At 40.2% G+C, this 19541-nt stretch overlaps 1 protein-coding gene across 1 annotated transcript; it reads left to right on the forward strand.

Annotated features, from left to right (window-relative positions):
* The first annotated feature begins 3493 nt into the window (after positions 1–3493).
* Positions 3494–19495, forward strand: LOC132871509 (protein NipSnap homolog 2-like). Its single transcript, XM_060905716.1, has 11 exons — positions 3494–3612; positions 6321–6460; positions 7570–7615; positions 8063–8157; positions 14822–14892; positions 15257–15397; positions 18060–18091; positions 18422–18516; positions 18598–18681; positions 18783–18862; positions 19318–19495. Exons 1-10 carry the CDS (start codon positions 3524–3526, stop codon positions 18845–18847), a joined length of 858 nt encoding a protein of 285 aa, XP_060761699.1. The 5' UTR covers positions 3494–3523; the 3' UTR covers positions 18848–18862; positions 19318–19495.
* The last annotated feature ends 46 nt before the right edge of the window (positions 19496–19541 follow it).

Genomic DNA, 19541 nt, shown 5'->3' on the forward strand with positions numbered 1-19541 from the left:
AACCACAGCCATCTCCCCAGTGCCTTTGCCTGACATGCAGCCCCATATCATCAAGGATTGTGGAAATTTGAATGTTTTCTTCAGGCAGTCCTCTTCATAAATCTCACTGGAACGGCACCAAACAAAAGTTCCAGCATCATCACCTTGTCCAATGCAGATTCGTGATTCATCACTGAAGATAACTTTTATCCAGTCATCCACAGTCCATGATTGCTTCTCCTTAGCCCATTGTAGTCTTGTTCTTTTCTGTTTAGGTGTCAATGATGGTTTTCTTTTAGCTTTCCTATATGAAAATCCCATTTCCTTTAGGCGATTTCTTACGGTTCAGTCACATACTTGTACATTGACTCCAGCTTCCTCCCATTTATGCTTCATTTGTTTTGTTGTACTTTTTCGATTTTCAAGACATATGGCCTTAAGTTTTTTGTCTTGACGCTTTGATGTCTTCCTTGGTCTACCAGTACGCTTGGCTTTAAAAACCTTCCCATGCTGTTTGTACTTGGTCCATATCTTACATACAGCTGACTGTGAACAGCCCACATCTTTGGCAACCATGTGTGAAGAGTTACCTTCTTTAAGAAGTTTGACAATCCTCTCTTTTGTTTCAAGAGACATCTCTCTTGTTGGAGCCATGATTCTTGCCAATCCACTTGGTCCAGCAGCCCTCCAAGGTGTGATAACTGCACTGTTTCTAACTGCAGACTAACGAGCAGATCTAATCTGAGGCAGGTGTCAATTTAGGGAAAGGAAATTGACTGGGTGAGTCCTTATTTTCTACCTGAAAATTGAGTGATTCCATATTTTTTTTCCCTGTGCTTGGTCTATAAAAGTAACATTTGCTGACTATCACAATGTATTTTCTTCATTTATTTTAGTGTTTCTGAAGGTTAAGAAGGTGCACTTTGGAATGACTTTATTATTGTATCATGTTTGTGATCTGAGTTTGTTCTACAGAATAAAACGTGTGAATGAGTGCTCATCCAAGACTGGTGATTCCATACTTTTTGCCAGGGGTTGTGTATATATATATATATATATATATATATATATATATATATATATATATATATATAAAATGTGTGTGTGTATATATATATATATATATATATATATATATATATATATAAAATATGGTCACAAAAGCCATCCAAAATGAGATCAATGCATTACAATATTCTCTTAAGTATGGACCTTTGCTCCACATGCTTTGCATTTTAGCAGGAGGGCCATTAAAATACCTCAGCCTACATGTTTAATTTTCATTTATTATTCAAACTTGTAACGTATGAAGTGTATGAACACACAATGTTGGTACAGCGATAGAAAAATTGTATATATAATTTTCAGAGGTGGAAAAACTGGATTGACAAAGTAAAAGTCCTGCCTAGGTTTTCCTTCTGCTTGTGCTCTCAACACAGGTGATTTCACCAATTAGCTCATCAACCTGGCTTAGGGGATGTGGTAATTAGGATCAGCTGGTTCATTGAATTGGCTGGAGCAAAAATGTGGCAGGGTTTTTACTTTCTGCACCCGGGTTTTTCCACCTCTGAAATTTTTATTCCATGTCTCCCCACTGTGTCCCATGTCTCCCTGCAAAAAAAAAGAAAAATTGTTTCTGTTCTTCAAATTGAACTGAAGGCCAGTATATGTTACAAGCTGAGAAACTAATGTTGTGATAAGCCAAAGTCCTTCCCACGCCTGCAGCGCATAGGGTGGTGTTGATCTCCATTTCCGTAGCCCTCGGCCTCTCGCCTCTTACATAGCTAGGGTTACAGTGGGGGGCTAGTCCTCTGGTAACCACAAGAATTTGACTCCTCACTTACATCTGTATTGCAGCATGCCATTGCTAGATGGCAGTAGGTACCATTTTTATGAATTGTCTTTGGTATAACCCGACCATGAGTCGAACTCATGATCGAGAGGCAGATACGCTAACCACTAGGCCACTCACCGGTTAATGTTGTGATAAGAGAGTATAGTAAATACTCTCTAATGCAATATGAATGTAATGCTACCTACAAAGAATTTTACACAATCTATCCATCCATTATCTGTAGCTGCTTGTCCTGTCCTACAGGGTCGCAGGCAAGCTGGAGCCTATCCCAGCTGACTATGGGTGAGAGGCGGGGTACACCCTGGACAAGTCGCCAGGTCATCGTAGGGCTGACACATAGACACAGACAACCATTCACACCTACGGTCAATTTAGAGCCACCAATTATCCTAACTTGCATGCCTTTGGACTGCAGGGGGGAAACCGGAGCACCCAGAGGAAACCCACGCGGACAGCATGCAAACTCCACACAGAAAGGCCCTCGAACCCACGACCTTCTTGCTGTGAGGTGACAGTACTAACCACTACACCACCATGCCGCCCCTTACACAGTCTACAAAAGCTGAAAACTTGTCCCAAGTTTCCCCGCTCTCCCCTACCTAATAAGGTATCAAACTGAAAACTATTTGTTGTGGTTTGTAGGGTTGACTGTTCTGTTCTGTTCATTCCCATAACCGCATTGCGGTTGTAGGGAGGCATGAGAGATGCTGACATAGTCACTCATCTCTCATGTCTTTTCTCTGGGCTTGGATTGCTTGGTGGCACCCAGCTCCTCTCCAAGCATATTCACACCTACGGTCAATTTAGAGCCACCAATTAGCCTAACCTGCATGCCTTTGGACTGCGGGGGGGAAACCGGAGCACCCAGAGGAAACCCACGCGGACAGCACGCAAACTCCACCCAGAAAGGCCCTCGAACCCAGGACCTTCTTGCTGTGAGGTGACAGTACTAACCACTACATCACCGTGCCGCCCCTTACACAGTCTACAAAAGCTGAAAACTTGTCCCAAGTTTCCCCGCTCTCCCCTACCTGATAAGGTATGAAACTGAAAACTATTTGTTGTGGTTTGTAGGGTTGACAACCCCTGTTTAAACACGTCCCTGCTTATTCTCACTGATATAAATAAATCTACTTATGAATACATTATTCCATTTTCATCCAAACAGTCTGAATGTTTACATCTTACATGTTTCAAAACTGGGTGGCACGGTGGTGTAGTGGTTAGTGCTGTCGCCTCACAGCAAGAAGGTCCGGGTTCGAGCCCCGTGGCCGGCGAGGGCCTTTCTGTGCGGAGTTTGCATGTTCTCCCCGTGTCCGCATGGGTTTCCTCCGGGTGCTCCGGTTTCCCCCACAGTCCAAAGACATGCAGGTTAGGTTAACTGGTGACTCTAAATTGACCGTAGGTGTGAATGGTTGTCTGTGTCTATGTGTCAGCCCTGTGATGACCTGGCGACTTGTCCAGGGTGTACCCCGCCTTTCGCCCGTAGTCAGCTAGGATAGGCTCCAGCTTGCCTGCGACCCTGTAGAACAGGATAAAGCGGCTACAGATAATGAGATGAGATGAGATGTTTCAAAACTGACATTTTTTGGGCAAAACAATACATTACTGCCCTCTGGTGGACAAAGTGCGTATTACACCATTAACCATTTCCTTTTTGAAATACAGAACGGGTTTCTGTCATTGAAGATGGCGACTGGAGTTCTGCAGCGCTGTTTTAGAGGCCTTCGTTCGGCGAAATACAAAGCCAGGACGACAGGGCAATTCCCTCTTATCAGGTCTGAACATTTTTTCTCCATTACTGTTTTGTAGGCGTCATTATGAGACGTCATTATCAGAGGAAGAGACATGAGTGAATCAGATAAAGGGCTGTGTCCTAATGCACATGCAGTTGTATCCAAGTTCATTGAAAGTAAAGCACATTTACACATCCACTCATTCAATATAAAACACATTTAAATGCATTTCATTTTTATAATAAACTCTGCTCAGTGTAAACTGCATGCATAAGCCAATATTAGTGCAGCTCTCCATTGTTAAAGGATAAATCAGACTGTGTTGCTGAAGGACACAGACTTCAATATACTGTTGCAGTGCATTCACTATGTAGTGATACCAACATACTGGGATTAGGTTTTTAATGTTTGGGGATTTGAGCATGATTGAGGGCACATGATTGCAGTTATTTTCAGTAACACTTACAGCTGCTGATATAACTTGTTTGCTATTAAAATTGAACAATGTTAAATAGGGTTGTTGTTGTTGTTGCTGCTGCTGCATTAAAGCTAGACTGCCTTTCAGATTTTTCAGGTGTAGGTCATAAAAAGAATTCCCCCTCCCGACACCTAATTATTTTTGTTTAATGGACCGAAAGCTGCTGAATTTGAATCGCTGACTTCCAATTTTATTAATTTCTTTTAAGTAGAACAGTTAGTGAATTTAGAGCCACATGGCCCTAAATTCTCCGCTATTTTTTTTTCTGCTTCAAGATGCTACGTGGTAGGCTTTCCCCGTTTGTGCAAGGCATTATGGGATACAAATTTGAAACAGGGGTAGGACGTGAGCGTATGAATGAACACGGGACGGAAAGTGAGAAGAAAAGATGTTATGTTAAGAAGAAGAAACCCTTATTTGTCACATGCACAGTGAAATTCATCCTCCAGAGCACCCGGGGAGCAGTCAGGGGTTAGGTACCTTGCTCAAGGGCACCTCAGCCCAAGGCTGCCCCACATCAACCTAACTACATGTCTTTGGATTGTGGGGGAAACCGGAGCACCCGGAGGAAACCCACTCAGACACGGGGAGAACATGCAAACTCCACACAGAAAGACCCTCGCCGGCCACTGGGTTCGAACCCGGAACCTTCTTGCTGTGAGGCGACCGTGCTAACCACTACACCACTCATGTTATATACGAAGGAAAGGAAACATAGGACCAAGCTAATAAATATTGGTGTGATCAGCTGTTTGTTTAGCAACAGAATGATGGAACTGTCAGCGCACGGTCAAGGTAAACCTATAGATGGCAGTAATGCAACACTGTGGATGTCAGCTGCCATAAAACCCAAAATTAGAAGGAGGTAAACCTGTGCATGCGCACACGGATTTCTTCTGTCTGCTTGACTGTGCGAAGTCAATTATGCATATTATTTGCTCAGGAATCCCCTCAAATTAAATAACTTCCCAGCCACAGAATGGCCTGATGTTTTGTGAGATATTACAGAAATAAACATACGTCACAATAACCAGATTTCAGAGGGAACTAAATTTCAACGATTTTATGAAATCGAAAGGCCGTCTAGCTTTAATAGAGCTTCTATTGATAATTGTAGCACGGAAAACTTTTTTCAGGCCTGACATCAGTTTAGTGTTTCCCATGATTTTGGCATCATTAATGAATTCATTCATTACCTCTGCCAACTTTGTTGGGGAAGGTTATATTTTTGCCTTCATTTGTTTGTTTGTTCCCAGCGTAACTCAAAAAGTAATGAACAGATTTTGATGAAATTTTGAGGAAAGGTGAACCATGGGCCAAGGAACAATTGATTAGATTTTGACGCAAATCTGGATATGTATGCAGATCCAGGATTTTTTTTTTTTTGGTCCCAAGGTAACTCAAAAAGTAGTGAATGGATTTTGATTAAATTTGGTGTACAGCTTTAGTATTATACTAGATTCAAGTGATTTTATTTTGATGTTGGTAATATGTAGTTTGGTGGAGGTATGGACTCAACCGAGTGCTCTTCTTGGTACCTCCGCCAACTGTGTTGGAAGAGGTTATGTTTTTGCCTGTGTTTGTTTGCTTGTTTGTTTGCCTGCTTGTTTTCAATGTAACTCAGAAAGTAGTGAATGGATTTTAATGAAAAGTTGAGGAAAGGTGGGCCATGGACCAAGGAACAATTGTTTAGATTTCAATGCAAATCCATACATGTATGTGGACTGCAGAGCTCGGATATTTGGTCTTTTCCCAACATAAAAAGTAGTGAACGGATTTTAATGAAATTTGGTGTACAGCTTTAGTATTATCCTAGGTTCAAGTGATTTGAGCTTGATGTTGATAATATGTGGCTTGGTGGAGGTATGCAGTCTACCGAGTGCCCTTCTCATTCATTCATTTGATTGGTTGGTTGGTTGAATGACCAACTACCAGTTGCCAAAACACAGGCCAAGCTGGTCAAATTGGTCGACCATCTTCGCCAACTGTTAAATTATCTTCCAGTTTCATTATTACTGGACTAAATTGATCAATAAATGTTTGAGATATTCAGATATTGTTGAAAACAAAAATGTCCTGTCTTATAACATAGTAGTGGTACAGCAGTGAAGTATTAGTTCTGGTAATTCAGACACCGTTTGCTTTCTATCAGTACCTCCAACTGGTCGCTGGTCAGACCAGGTTTAATTTTTCAGCAGGGATATAATTACAGTTTCTTGCACTTGCCTAACAATACAACACGTTACAAACACATAATCATGTCTTATTCTAGAGGATTGTCAGCATCCAGTTACAGAAATCGAGAGGAAAGCTGGTTCAAATCTCTATTTGTGCGTAAAGTGGACCCAAGAAAAGACCCTCACTCTCACCTGCTGGCTAAGAAAGAAGAAAGTAACCTTTATAAAATTCAATGTAAGTAATAGTGTGTGTCAGTAGTGTTTGACTATGTCAGACATCCATGCTTGTCGTTGTTAATATTCACTTGCATTCACTTCTTAACCAGAAGTGACTGAATCTGATCTAAACATACACTCTGAGAAATAAAGGTACTAGGCCAATTTTTTCTGTATTGTCGGGGTGGCACTACCAAGGATCTTTTGCACCTGTAGTCATGTATTTTTTACTTGGGGGGAATACATGCCTGTGGGACACATTGTAAAGCTTGAAAGGTGAACCTTGGGTAGTCCTTTTTTTTTTTTTTTTTGTTATTCATTTTTACAGCTGAAAGGTATTTATTAAAATGTCCACTTTATGGTATGACATTAGCAGCAAGGAAAACCTTTATTTCTGAGTGTAGCTAACAGTGATTCAAGTAACATGATACTTTTACATTTTGTGATCAGAAACAAGTACTATACTGAAATACGGTACAAAGCAACCAATGACAACATAATTTTTTGAACCATGGTTATGTTTACCATGTGGTAAACATAACCATAACATAACAGCTAGCAAAATACAGCACAAACTTTATTAACGTAAAACGTAAGTACATCTATCTATCCATCCATTTTCTATACTGCTTATCCATCAGTGTCATGGGGGAAACTGGAGCCAATCTCAGCTGACTTTGGGTGATCCTGGGCAGTTCACCAGTCTGTCACAGAGACAAACAACCATTCACACCTATGGGCAAGTTAGAGTAGCCAGTTGAGCTAATCCACCTGTCTTTGGACTGTGGGAGGAAACCCACACAGGCACGGGGAACAACATGCAAACTCCACACAGAAAAGCCCCAAGGTTCGAACCCAGAACCTTCTTGCTGTGAGGCGACAGTGATAACCAATGCACCACCATACCACCTAATTACTTCTATAGTAGTATAAATATACATATCTGTAGTAATTTGCCAGAAAAACTAATTACATTAAATTACTGCAACAATTATTACAGTAAGCTTACTGTAATGGGTTAATTATAGTAAAATGCTGGCAAGAATGTTGCCAGTAAATTTAGTGTGGAAAAGAAACCAGTGAAATGTCTAACAGTGTCATTAATAACTAACGATTTCTTCATTTTAGTTCACAATGTGAAGCCTGAATGTCTGGATGCTTATAACAAACTCTGGTAAGAACCGACCTTTTCCTGTTTCTTGATTTCATATCTCAAATATTCTTGGTGATTAATTACAAACCAATGAACTATTTTCAGTTTCTTAATCAAGAATTGCCTGTTGGAAACCCTTGAGACTGAACTGATATGTCTCCTGTCGTGTAACTCTAACCTGAAGCGTATTCGGTTCTATTCCTATGAGATGAGATGAGAATCTGCTGCACTCCATTCCTGAGCTGCATTTCAGGGCCGGTGACTTTGACAAAATTAATTTTAAAATGGTATTGTTTCCTCAAAATTAATTATATTAAAACAGGTCTCAGTAGTGGATTTGGAATTTTGAATGCTATGTGTTGCTGCTATCACCCTTATTGTCCCTGTTGTGTTCTGTCTAATGCTCTATATTCAGGGTTTAATACAATAAATAACTGATTATCTTCATGCCTACTTTTTGGCCCGCAGTGAGGATGTGTTGCCTTCGATCCATGAGGATAATTACTACCCCTGTGAGCTGGTGGGAACATGGAACACCTGGTACGGAGATCAAGACCAGGCTGGTAGGACCTTGCAGATAAGCACCTTGTTATTTCAAGCCCCAGAAATGGGAGGAAGATGTGTTAATCTGGGCTAGGTTTCTATCCATACTGATCATGTGCAATGTGTAGTCCTGTTAAATAGCCTGTTCAGTGAAAATCTCTGAATGTTTTTAAACATTTTAATCATTTGTCAAAGTTGCATACTATAAAGTCTAGGCACTCGGCTGTACCTTGAAGATGATTTGCTACATATCTGAGACTTACTAATACAGATTGATGGAGTAGACATATTGGTGACTTACATAAGATGTACAGTGGATATAAAAAGTGTACAGACCCCGTTAAAATGATAGGTTTTTTGATGTAAAAAAATGAGACCACGATAAATAATTTCAGAACTTTTCCCACCTTTAATGTGATCTATAACCTGTAATTCAATTGAAAAACAAACAAATCTGTTAAGGGGAAAAAACAAAAAATGAACGTACAATAAGCTGGTTGCATAAGTGTGCACACCCTTAAACTAATACTTTGTTGAAGCACCTTTTGATTTAATTACAGCATTCAGTCTTTTTGGGTTGGAGTCTGTCAGCTTGCCACATCTAGACATGGCAATATTTGCCCACTCTTCCTTGCAAAAGTGCTCCAAATCTGTCAGATTGCGAGGGCATCTCTTGTGCACAGCCCTCTTCAGGTCACCCCACAGATTTTCAATTGGATTTAGGTCTGGGCTCTGGCTGGGCCATTCCAAAACTTTTTTGGGGTCATTGTCGTGCTGAAAGATGAAATTCCTCTTCATCTTCAGCTTTCTAGCAGACACCTGAAGGTTTTCGGCCAAAATTGACTGGTATTTAGAACTGTTCATAATTCCCTCAAACCTTGGCTAAAGCCCCTGTTCCAGCTGAAGAAAAACAACCCCAAAACATGCTGCTGCCACCACCATGCTTCACCGTGGGTATGGTGTTCTTTTGGTGATGCGCAGTGTTGTTTTTGCGGCAAACATACCTTTTCGGAATTGTGGCCAAAAAGTTCACCCTTGGTTTCATCAGACATTTTCCCACATGCTTTTGAGAGAGTTGATGTATTTTTTTGCAAAATTTAGCCGGGCTTGGATGTTTTTCTTTTACCCTACCTCATAGTCCAGACATATGGAGAATACGGGAGATTGTCACATGTAGTACACAACCAGTACTTGCCAGAAATTCCTGCAGCTCCTTCAGTGTTGCTGTAGGCCTCTCGGCAGCCTCCCTGACCAGTTTTCATCTTGTCTTTTCATCAATTTTGGAGGGACGTCCAGTTCATTGTCCTATATTTTCTCCACTTCTTGATGACTGTCTTCACTGTGCTCCATGGTATATCTAATGCCGTGGAAATGTTTTTGTCCCCTTCTCCTGACTGATACCTTTCAGCAGTGAGATCCCTTTGATGCTTTGTAAGCTCTCTGTGAACCCTGGCTTTTGCTGGAGGATGCAACTGAGTAAATGTCTGAACTTTATTTGGAGTTAATCAGTCATTTTAATTGATGGCAGGTGTGAACCCAAAAAGACTGAATGCTGCAATTAAATCAAAAGGTGCTTCAGCTAAGTATTAGTTTAAGGGTGTGCACACTTATGCAACCAGTTTATTGTATGTTTTTTATTTTTTATGTTTTTTCCCCTGAACAGATTTGTTCGTTTTTCAATTGAATTGTACAGGTTATAGGTTATATTAAAGGTGGGAAAAGTTTTGAAATTTATTGTGGTCTCAGGATTTTCTGATTGTTTTTTTTTTTTACATTTTAACTGGGTGTGTATACTTTTTATATCCACTGTCTGTAAAGGTTTATTTTATAATAATTGAATTGTCTAGTCTTCACCCTAAGATGCTGCTATTGTTCGACACTCATAGCAATCGTGTTCACTACAGTTTGTTTCTCTGGCAACAATATTATTATTGATATTATACACAAACTCTTCACCATTGGCTTGCCTATTATTATTATTATTATTATTATTATTTACATGTTTTCATTAAGGCTAGTAGATGCTTAAAACAGTTTATCAGTGGTTTTCCTTTCAAGCATAGACATTGTAGTAACGAAGCGATTGGCCACAAAACTAATTTGCCTATGAAAATATAACTGAAAACCCTTGCAGCAAGGTAAACCTTAAGTGTTTCACAGAGGGCCAATATTTTATGAGGGGTTTTATTTAAAAATTAAATTCCCTACTATGCTCGAAAAACCACATGTCCGATCATCCGAGATGACTAAAGTACATGCAAGAACGAGTAAAACTTTTAATGGTAATTGTCCGATCGGACAACAAAAGTTAGTGCTGGCAACCTAAGCGACACAGGCAACCACTCCGGGATGCAGGTCTGAACTGTCAGTTCGACAGTAGCATATTTCAGTTATTATTGTTATTCTCAAAGTGAATCACGCATCGTGACATCTGACTTCTCATCAAAACAAAGTTCACCTGTATTTATCGAAAATCTTGTTTTCCTGGACTGGTTCCTGTATAAAATTAATCCTAATATATAGATTTAGGCACTGCCTAAAAGCGGAGCTCCCATCTGTTTCTGGGTTGCAGAATTTTCTTAGGCTGCTGGGCCATAGAAGGTTCACGCTGCATGCTGCACGCTACATGTTCACGTGAAGAACCGGACCCTGGGCCATTAAACTTCATGCTTGGATGTTCACGTGTTGCGTCTGTTCTACTTTGACCGAGTAACCAACAATATGGACTCTTCGGATGACGACGATTGCCTCATTCTGCTTTTACTGAGACAGAGGAAGAGAAAAAGGAACAGAATTTGGAGCCGAGAACACTTCCTTCTGAGAGAAACCCGTGGTGAATTTCACCGAACATTCTATAATCTGCTTGACAGTCCCGATGAAGAACTATTTTTCAATTATACCATTCAATTATATTTTTTCTGAAGTTTTCCCCTGAAAGCATAGAGTTATCTCCCTAGACCCGTTCTGATTGGCTGGCGCGGCGGTGACCGCATGCATTGACTGGAATTTCCATCTTCACGCCTAGAAAAAAGTGTGCATGTTCATTTCACGCTTCACGCGTGAAGTGTGCAACGTGAACGCCGTTCTATGGCCCAGAGCAAGTCATGCTACGTTTGTCCACTTTTCTTTACACGCGTGTAGTGTGCAGCGTGCAGCGTGAACCTTCTATGGCCCAGCTGCCTTATATCATAGCCAGCCTCTTTTGTTTTATTTCTTTACCGGCTAACACTGGCCACTAGGTGGTGTGTGACTGGTAATTACTAACACTGGCCACTCGGCGGTGTGTGTGACTGGTAATTACTAACACTGGCCACTAGGCGGTGTGTGTGACTGGTAATTACTAACACTGGCCACTCGGCGGTGTGTGTGAGACTGGCAATTACTAACACTGGCCACTAGGCGGTGTGTGTGACTGGTAATTACTAACACTGGCCACTCGGCGGTGTGTGTGACTGGCAATTACTAACACTGGCCACTAGGCGGTGTGTGTGACTGGTAATTACTAACACTGGCCACTAGGCGGTGTGTGTGACTGGTAATTACTAACACTGGCCACTAGGCGGTGTGTGTGACTGGTAATTACTAACACTGGCCACTCGGCGGTGTGTGTGACCGGTAATTACTAACACTGACCACTAGGCGGTGTGTGTGAGACTGGCAATTACTAACACTGGCCACTAGGCGGTGTGTGTGACTGGTAATTACTAACACTGGCCACTCGGCGGTGTGTGTGACCGGTAATTACTAACACTGGCCACTCGGCGGTGTGTGTGACTGGCAATTACTAACACTGGCCACTAGGCGGTGTGTGTGACTGGTAATTACTAACACTGGCCACTAGGCGGTGTGTGTGACTGGTAATTACTAACACTGGCCACTCGGCGGTGTGTGTGACCGGTAATTACTAACACTGGCCACTAGGCGGTGTGTGTGACTGGTAATTACTAACACTGGCCACTAGGCGGTGTGTGTGACTGGTAATTACTAACACTGGCCACTAGGCGGTGTGTGACTGGCAATTACTAACGCTGGCCACTAGGCGGTGTGTGTGACTGGCAATTACTAACGTTGGCCACTAGGCGGTGTGTGTGACTGGCAATTACTAACGCTGGTATGTGGAGGCATGCACAGGACCAAAAACATCAGCAGCTCGATGGGTTTCTTTATGTAGCCACACTCTATGCCTTAGGCATACACACCGCCTAGTGGCCAGTGTTAGCCAGTAAATAAATAAAACAAAAGAGGCTGGCTATAAGAAAATTCTACAACCCAGAAACAGATGGGAGCTCTGCCTTTAGCCATAGGCATCGAGTGTAGATACATAAAGAAACCCATCAAGTTGTTTTCTGATGGTTTCGGTCTTGTGCGTGCGTGCCTGCCACCATACCAGTGTTAGTGTTACCAGTCGTACACACCGCCTAGTGGCCAGTGTTAATAATTACCAGTCCTAAAGCTCCGCGACCAAGCGTCAAATTGACTGTATGCTCACTCTGCACTATGAGAGCAGGGAGACACTCTAAAGTAGCTCATCTCATTTCACGGGAAATGCATTAAGTTTTATTCATCAACACGACAATATGTAAAAGTAAAAAATATATATATATTGAGGAAATCATTCAAATTTCCTTGTTTTTGGTTATAATTCATCAACATATGCATGTGTTCAAGTGTACTGGAAAAGCTCAGCTCAGAAGGGTCCACGTAATGATGTAATTATACCAATGGGCTGAGGGCAACAAGGGTCAAGGACATCGTATGTCAGCAGCGCGGTTGAAGCGAGCAGGTGTCAAACTTGGAACTTTTATATCACAATTCGAGTTAATAATTTGTATGTGTAAATATTTATTTTAATTTATCTAGAAGTTTTTCTTTATTTCTTTTCTCTGTTTATCTGTAATGATGCTGCTGGAATCTTAATTTCCCTGAGGGAACCCTCTGAAAGGGATCAATAAAGTTTAATCTAATCTAATAAATGACATCACTGAATAATGTTCCTTATTCCTTATCTCTAATCAATATATATATTATGATTTGTTTATTGCTTTTGATGGTTTCATATATTTCATAATGATATAATTTTTATTGTCTAAATATTTAATCAACATACTGCCATTGTGGCACGGGAGCCTGTGATTGGTGGACAGCTGACAAAGGGCGTCTCCCATTGGTTATAAATCGTGACATAAAAATCATAAACGCATACGGGACCTGCTGATTGGCTGTTCACATACTGAAGCCAAGCGGAGATGTCCTGCGTGTGTTGCTGTTGTCCGAAGAAAACTACAGCTAAAAAAAACTCTACTACTGGATTACTTGGACAATCTTAGTCAGAAAGAAGCGAAGGATAGATATACACGGAAATTAGAGTTTATTAGCAATTCTGATCTGCACAAAATTCCTCAAAAACAACTGGAGTGACGGTGTAGATTTGTGGCCTAGCGTTAGCTACATATTGGAATGTACTTTCTTTTTCCCAAAAAGTCCCAACACAGAAGAACAGTTTTTAAAAAAAAAAAACTACAAAAGCAAGAAATCCTTCTGTAAAGATTTTTTCCTGACAGCTTTTGGGAACAGAATGTTGCAAAAGCCAAAGCATTTACTCTCAAAGGACTCTGATCTGAACTGTGGGCTAGATCTTATTCCCACCCCTCCGTGTCTCAGCAATCCCCAGGACATCTAGTTACAGAGCTATTTGCACTTTATCATTTATACAGTGATACTTATTATTGTTAAAACAATATCTGAAGTGTTATTATTTGTAAAATAACAAAATATCTTGTTCTAGACTTTCAAACAATATTATAAGATTTTTTAATTTTATCTAATAGTAGATGGTACAATAATTACAAATGTTAACAGAATCAGCATGTTCCAGTTGTAGTCATATAGTAACTATAATCATTCTTGTAGTAATAATTTCAGTAATGGTTAATGTTCAGTTCCCTCTTCATTTATTCTCGATTCAAAAGGCACAACTGAGCCACACAGGTTGATCAGTGTATAACGGACAGTAACAATTTTATCCAAAATAGTTTTTCCTGCTTTCGTCAGTTTATTTCCATTACACATGCGTGTAGTTGTTGTAAAGTTCAGTGTGTTTGTGTAGAACTCTCTTGAACCGTAGGTTCATTTCTACACTCTGGTAACATTTTGCACAGGACTGTGTTCCTTTGATAACAGAAACAAAACTCCAACATTATTCTCATACTCCTTCAAAACTCTCCACAGCTTAATATACCCTAAATTATTCGTTCCTCTGCTACTAGAACTTCTTTCTTTCTGAATGTGTCTGCATATATTGGTGGTACGGTTTTGTGGATTTATCATAATTGTTTTCTTCACCTATTAAAAAAAAATCAACTGCATTCTGTCCTCTCCAAAATAAAATAAAGCTCTGGGCAAGTGGAATTGTTTTTCGGGCAAGTATGTTTTGGGTGCTGCTTGCCCGTTGGGTAAGTATGCTGGGAGATTTTTTTCAAGGACTAACCTTTTATAGATTTTGTGGGACAATACACAGTTTCTAAGGGCAATCACAGCAGTTATACTACATTTCAAGCACAGTGACTTTCACAGTAATATTACTGAAATGCGATTTTGTAAACACATTCTAAAATATTTCTGTGCATGTTTATTAATAGTTACTATGGAGGATTCACACTTATCTGTCTCAATCTTTGTGTATAGTCCATCTGTGGAGGTACCGAGGAGGCTACCCTGCCCTAACCGAAGTCATGAATAAACTGAAAAATAATAAGGTAGATGACACTTTGTCATGTCTTGGTTTGTTTCAGGTGCTTAAATGACATCCCAGCTGTGTGAGGAAAGCTGTGTATTATTTCCTTCATAATTAGCTTTTTGTGGTAATGCTAAAGTTCATGGTTTTTGTCCCCCCCCCCCCCCCCCCCCCCCCCCCCAAGAGTCATCACATGATTTAGTGTGAAGCAAATGGTGAAATGCCATTTCTAACTATTATAACCATTATGACATTAAAATTAACTGGTGGGTATTACCATGACTTGTTAATTTCCAGCTTTAAGCTTGCTTAATGCCTGACTTACTCAAGTTTATTCAATGCATTTGACTGAGCCCTGAATTTCCATGTCCTTTTGGACTTCACAGGAATTTTTGGACTACAGAACGGAACGGGGGAAGATGCTGCTCTCTCGCCGCAATCAGCTATTGCTGGAGTTTAGTTTCTGGAACGAGCCAGTTCCACGTGAGGGACCAAATATCTATGAACTTCGATCATATCAATTAAGAGTGAGTTTCAAAACTCTGTTTTGAGGATTTTACCAGATCAATTCATTTTAGGTTGTTTGCACCAATACTTGAATCCATTCGGTTGATGGGGAAGGCTGTTTTTGTGTCCAGGTGTGATCTAAGAAATCTTTTTGTAGATTCGTGACTACCAAGTGAGGATTCATGATATTGCATTGCATGTGTAGGTGTTATAATAATGAGTTGAACTTGTATAGCGCCTTTCTCACACCCAAGGGCACTTTACAATTACAAAACGGGGGGGGGGGAGTCCACCAGAAGTGGTCAGGATGTAACTTCAGCGGCTTACAGTCCCACTGAAAGGCGCACAAAAATATGTCCCACACCACCTGCACAGCTGCCGCTATGTCACTGGGCAACAGCGCTCAGAACACCATGCCATGGATCCATAAAGTGAGTGTTGACCCCTCTGTGTGGGAACTGGCTGACATGCCTTAGACAGTACCAGACAGAGTCTGTTGGGGCCCATAGACTCAGCCTGTTTGGTGCACAAAGGCCTCACTGATATCAGACCCCAGCAGAGTTATCACTTTATCCCAAGACATTTGTTTCTTCTTAGACAGGGGTGCATTATAAAAGCTAGACCCTGAAGTTCAGACAAGAGGGTCTGATCAACTTATTTTCATTGAAAAAAAGATTACGAAAGTAGGACTGATTCCTGAATACCTTTCTTTTTCATATGTGACAGATGACATGTAGTTCAAGCTGTGTGGCCACAGGACTGGTTCATATACATGGACCTGAATGAAATTGATTTTCATGTTCCCATTGCCTGGAATCGAGATGCTTCTTAAGGTTTGCCTTGCAAGGGCAGGGATACCAATTCAAAGCCTTACTCGGTGCTTTCAAAACTTAGTATTTGTACCACTTATTCCAATGTGTCCCCAAAAAGGAGCAGGTCAGCTGGTGCATGTGCACCTTCCTCACCCACATTACGGTGTTTGGTCTCACGGTGAACTACAAAAATAGTGGTGCTTGAAAGTTTGTGAACCCTTTAGAATTTTCTATATTTCTGTATAAAGGTGACCTAAAACATCATCAGAATTTCACACAAGTCCTAAAAATAAAGAGAACCCAGTTAAACAAATGAGACAAAAATATTATACTTGCTCATTTATTTATTGAGGAAAATGATCCAATATTACATATGTGAGTGGCAAAAGTATGTGAACCTTTGCTTTCAGTATCTGGTGTGACCTTGTGCAGCAATAACTGCAACTAAACATTTCCGGTAACTGTTGATCAGTCCTGCACACTGGCTTGGAGGAATTTTAGCCCATTCCTCCGTACAGAACAGCTTCAACTCTGGGATGTTGGTGGGTTTCCTCACATGAACTGCTCGCTTCAGGTCCTTCCACTACATTTCGATTAGATTAAGGTCAGGACTTTGACTTGGCCATTCCAAAACATGAACTTTTATTCTTCTTTAACCATTCTTTGGTAGAACGACTTGTGTGCTTAGGGTCGTTGTCTTGCTGCATGACCCACCAGTTCATGGACAGATGTCCTGATATTTTCCTTTAGAATTCACTAGTATAATTCAGAATTCATTGTTCCATCAATGACGGCAAGCCGTCCTGGCCCAGATGCAGCAAAACAGGCCCAAACCATGTTACTACCACCACCATGTTTCACAGATGGGATAAGGATCTTATGCTGGAATGCGGTGTATTCCTTTCTCCAAACATAACACCTCATTTAAACCAAAAAGTTCTATTTTGGTCTCATCCTTCCACAAAACATTTTTCCAGTAGCCTTCTGGCTTGTCCACGTGATCTTTAGCAAGCTGCAGCCGAGCAGCAGTTCTTTTTGGAGAGCAGTGGCTTTCTCCTTGCAACCCTGCCATGCACACCATTGTTATTCAGTGTTCTCCTGATGGTGGACTCATGAACATTAACATTAGCCAATGTGAGAGAGGCCTTCAGTTGCTTAGAAGTTACCCTGGGGTCCTTTGTGACCTTGCCGACTATTACATGCCTTGCTCTTGGAGTGATCTTTGTTGGTCAACCACTCCTGGGGAGGGTAACAATGGTCTTGAATTTCCTCCATTTGTACAGAATCTGTCTGACTGTGGATTGGAGGAGTCCAAACTCTTTAGAGATGGTTTTGTAACCTTTTCAAGCCTAATGAGCATCAACAACGCTTTTTCTGAGGTCCTTAGAAATCTCCTTTGTTCGTGCCATGATGCATTTCCACAAACGTGTTGTGAAGATCAGACTTTGATAGATCCCTGTTCTTTAAATAAAACAGGGTGCCCACTCACACCTGATTGTCATCCCATTGATTGAAAACACCTGACTCTAATTTCACCTTCAAATTAACTGCTAATCCTAGAGGTTCACATACTTTTGCCACTCACATATGTAATATTGGATCATTTTCCTCAATAAATAAATGAGCAAGTATAATATTTTTGTCTCGTTTGTTTAACTGGGTTCTCTTTATCTACTTTTAGGACTTGTGTGAAAATCTGATGATGTTTTAGGTCACATTTATGCAGAAATATAGAAAATTCTAAAGGGTTCACAAACTTTCAAGCACCACTGTAGCTAATAACCAACATTCCCGTCGTGAAAGGCAGATGGCAATATTTTGCAATGTGCAAATGCAGCATGTAACGTACCATAATCTCTTCCTTTTGCAGCCAGGAACCATGATTGAATGGGGGAATTACTGGTAAGAAAACCTAATTGTAATTCTCTTTGATTCCTGTTAATTTCTAAAACTCCCAAGTGTAAAAATAAATCTCAGTAGAAAGCAGTCATGTCAATAGGTTCTCTGGGATGTTAATACGTGTCCATATAAAATTTACACTGAATATAATCTTTAAAAATATTACGTTGTTATAATTAAAGATTGTGCTTTTAACTAAATACTGGTTGTGATTGATTACAACATACTCGTGTATACCTTTTTAACTCGGCAAAAAAAAAATCCACAAAAATCAACAATCCATGCATCAGATGTTATTTTACATCACTTGATGTGCTTGCTGGGTTTGTTTAGGGCTCGAGCAATTCGCTATCGGCAGCAGAACCGTGAGGCAGTGGGAGGATTTTTCTCTCAGATAGGAAGCCTTTACATGGTCCATCACCTCTGGGGTAAGTAAACTTTTTATAAGTTCTAGCATAGAACATTTGATTTCTGTAGGTAAAATAAGTGCTTATTTTCACGTCTGTCAGCATATAAAGACTTGCAATCCAGAGAGGAAACTCGCAATGCAGTGTGGCACCATGAGGGCTGGAATGAAGTGGTTTACTACACAGGTAAACTTAACTTGTATTGTACAGCATTTCGCATTGCGTCATCTTGTTCTTTTTGTAACTATACTTGCATATCTGAAAATCTTGTTCTGTTCTGTTCTAAGTGCCCCTGATTCAGCACATGGAGTCTAGGATTATGATTCCAATGAAGACATCACCGCTGAAGTAATACTTCCTTTACAAGGTAAGGTTATGATTATGTACTGTATAACGTCTCATAGCCACGTCTTTTAATACATTTTGATGTCATTTAAAAGTATTCTAAATGTATAAAAAAAAAAAGTAAGAATAATATGAACTTTGTGCTCCTTGAGGGACAAAAATGATTTTATGATGTCGCAAGTATCTTTGGTTAACAAACTAAGTTTCTGTTGAGCAATAAATCTTTACACGTATCAGATGTTAGTATTGTGGCCTAATTTAGTGGATGCTTTACGTTTGAGAATCTTTTAAAATGTTCCATTATTAAAGTCAGAGTGATGCTGTATTTGCTCATTTGTATAGTTTTTGGCCAACTAGGAAAAAGTCAAATTACATTACTGTGCAAAGTGTAAAAAAAGCACTTTAAATGTGCTTTAACAGGGTTTTTTTTTTTTTAAAACGCATTAGTACAATGTAAACTTTTTTCCCCCCATTCAGAGTTACAATCTGAAGACGTGTAAACAGAAAACACCTGGATCTAAACTACTTTGGGTTATAAGGACCAGTTTGGAAAAGATCATTCTTCAATACAATGGCATGTAGAAAGTAAACCTGCATGTCCAGTTTTAAAAACCATATTTTAAAAAAAATAAATTTCATGTTAAGGATGCAATTATTTATATTTTGCAGGCTACTGTTTACTGTATATTGAGCTCTGAACT

This window comes from Neoarius graeffei, chromosome 23 (genome assembly GCF_027579695.1).
Source record: "Neoarius graeffei isolate fNeoGra1 chromosome 23, fNeoGra1.pri, whole genome shotgun sequence".
In the NCBI taxonomy this organism is placed as follows: domain Eukaryota; kingdom Metazoa; phylum Chordata; class Actinopteri; order Siluriformes; family Ariidae; genus Neoarius; species Neoarius graeffei.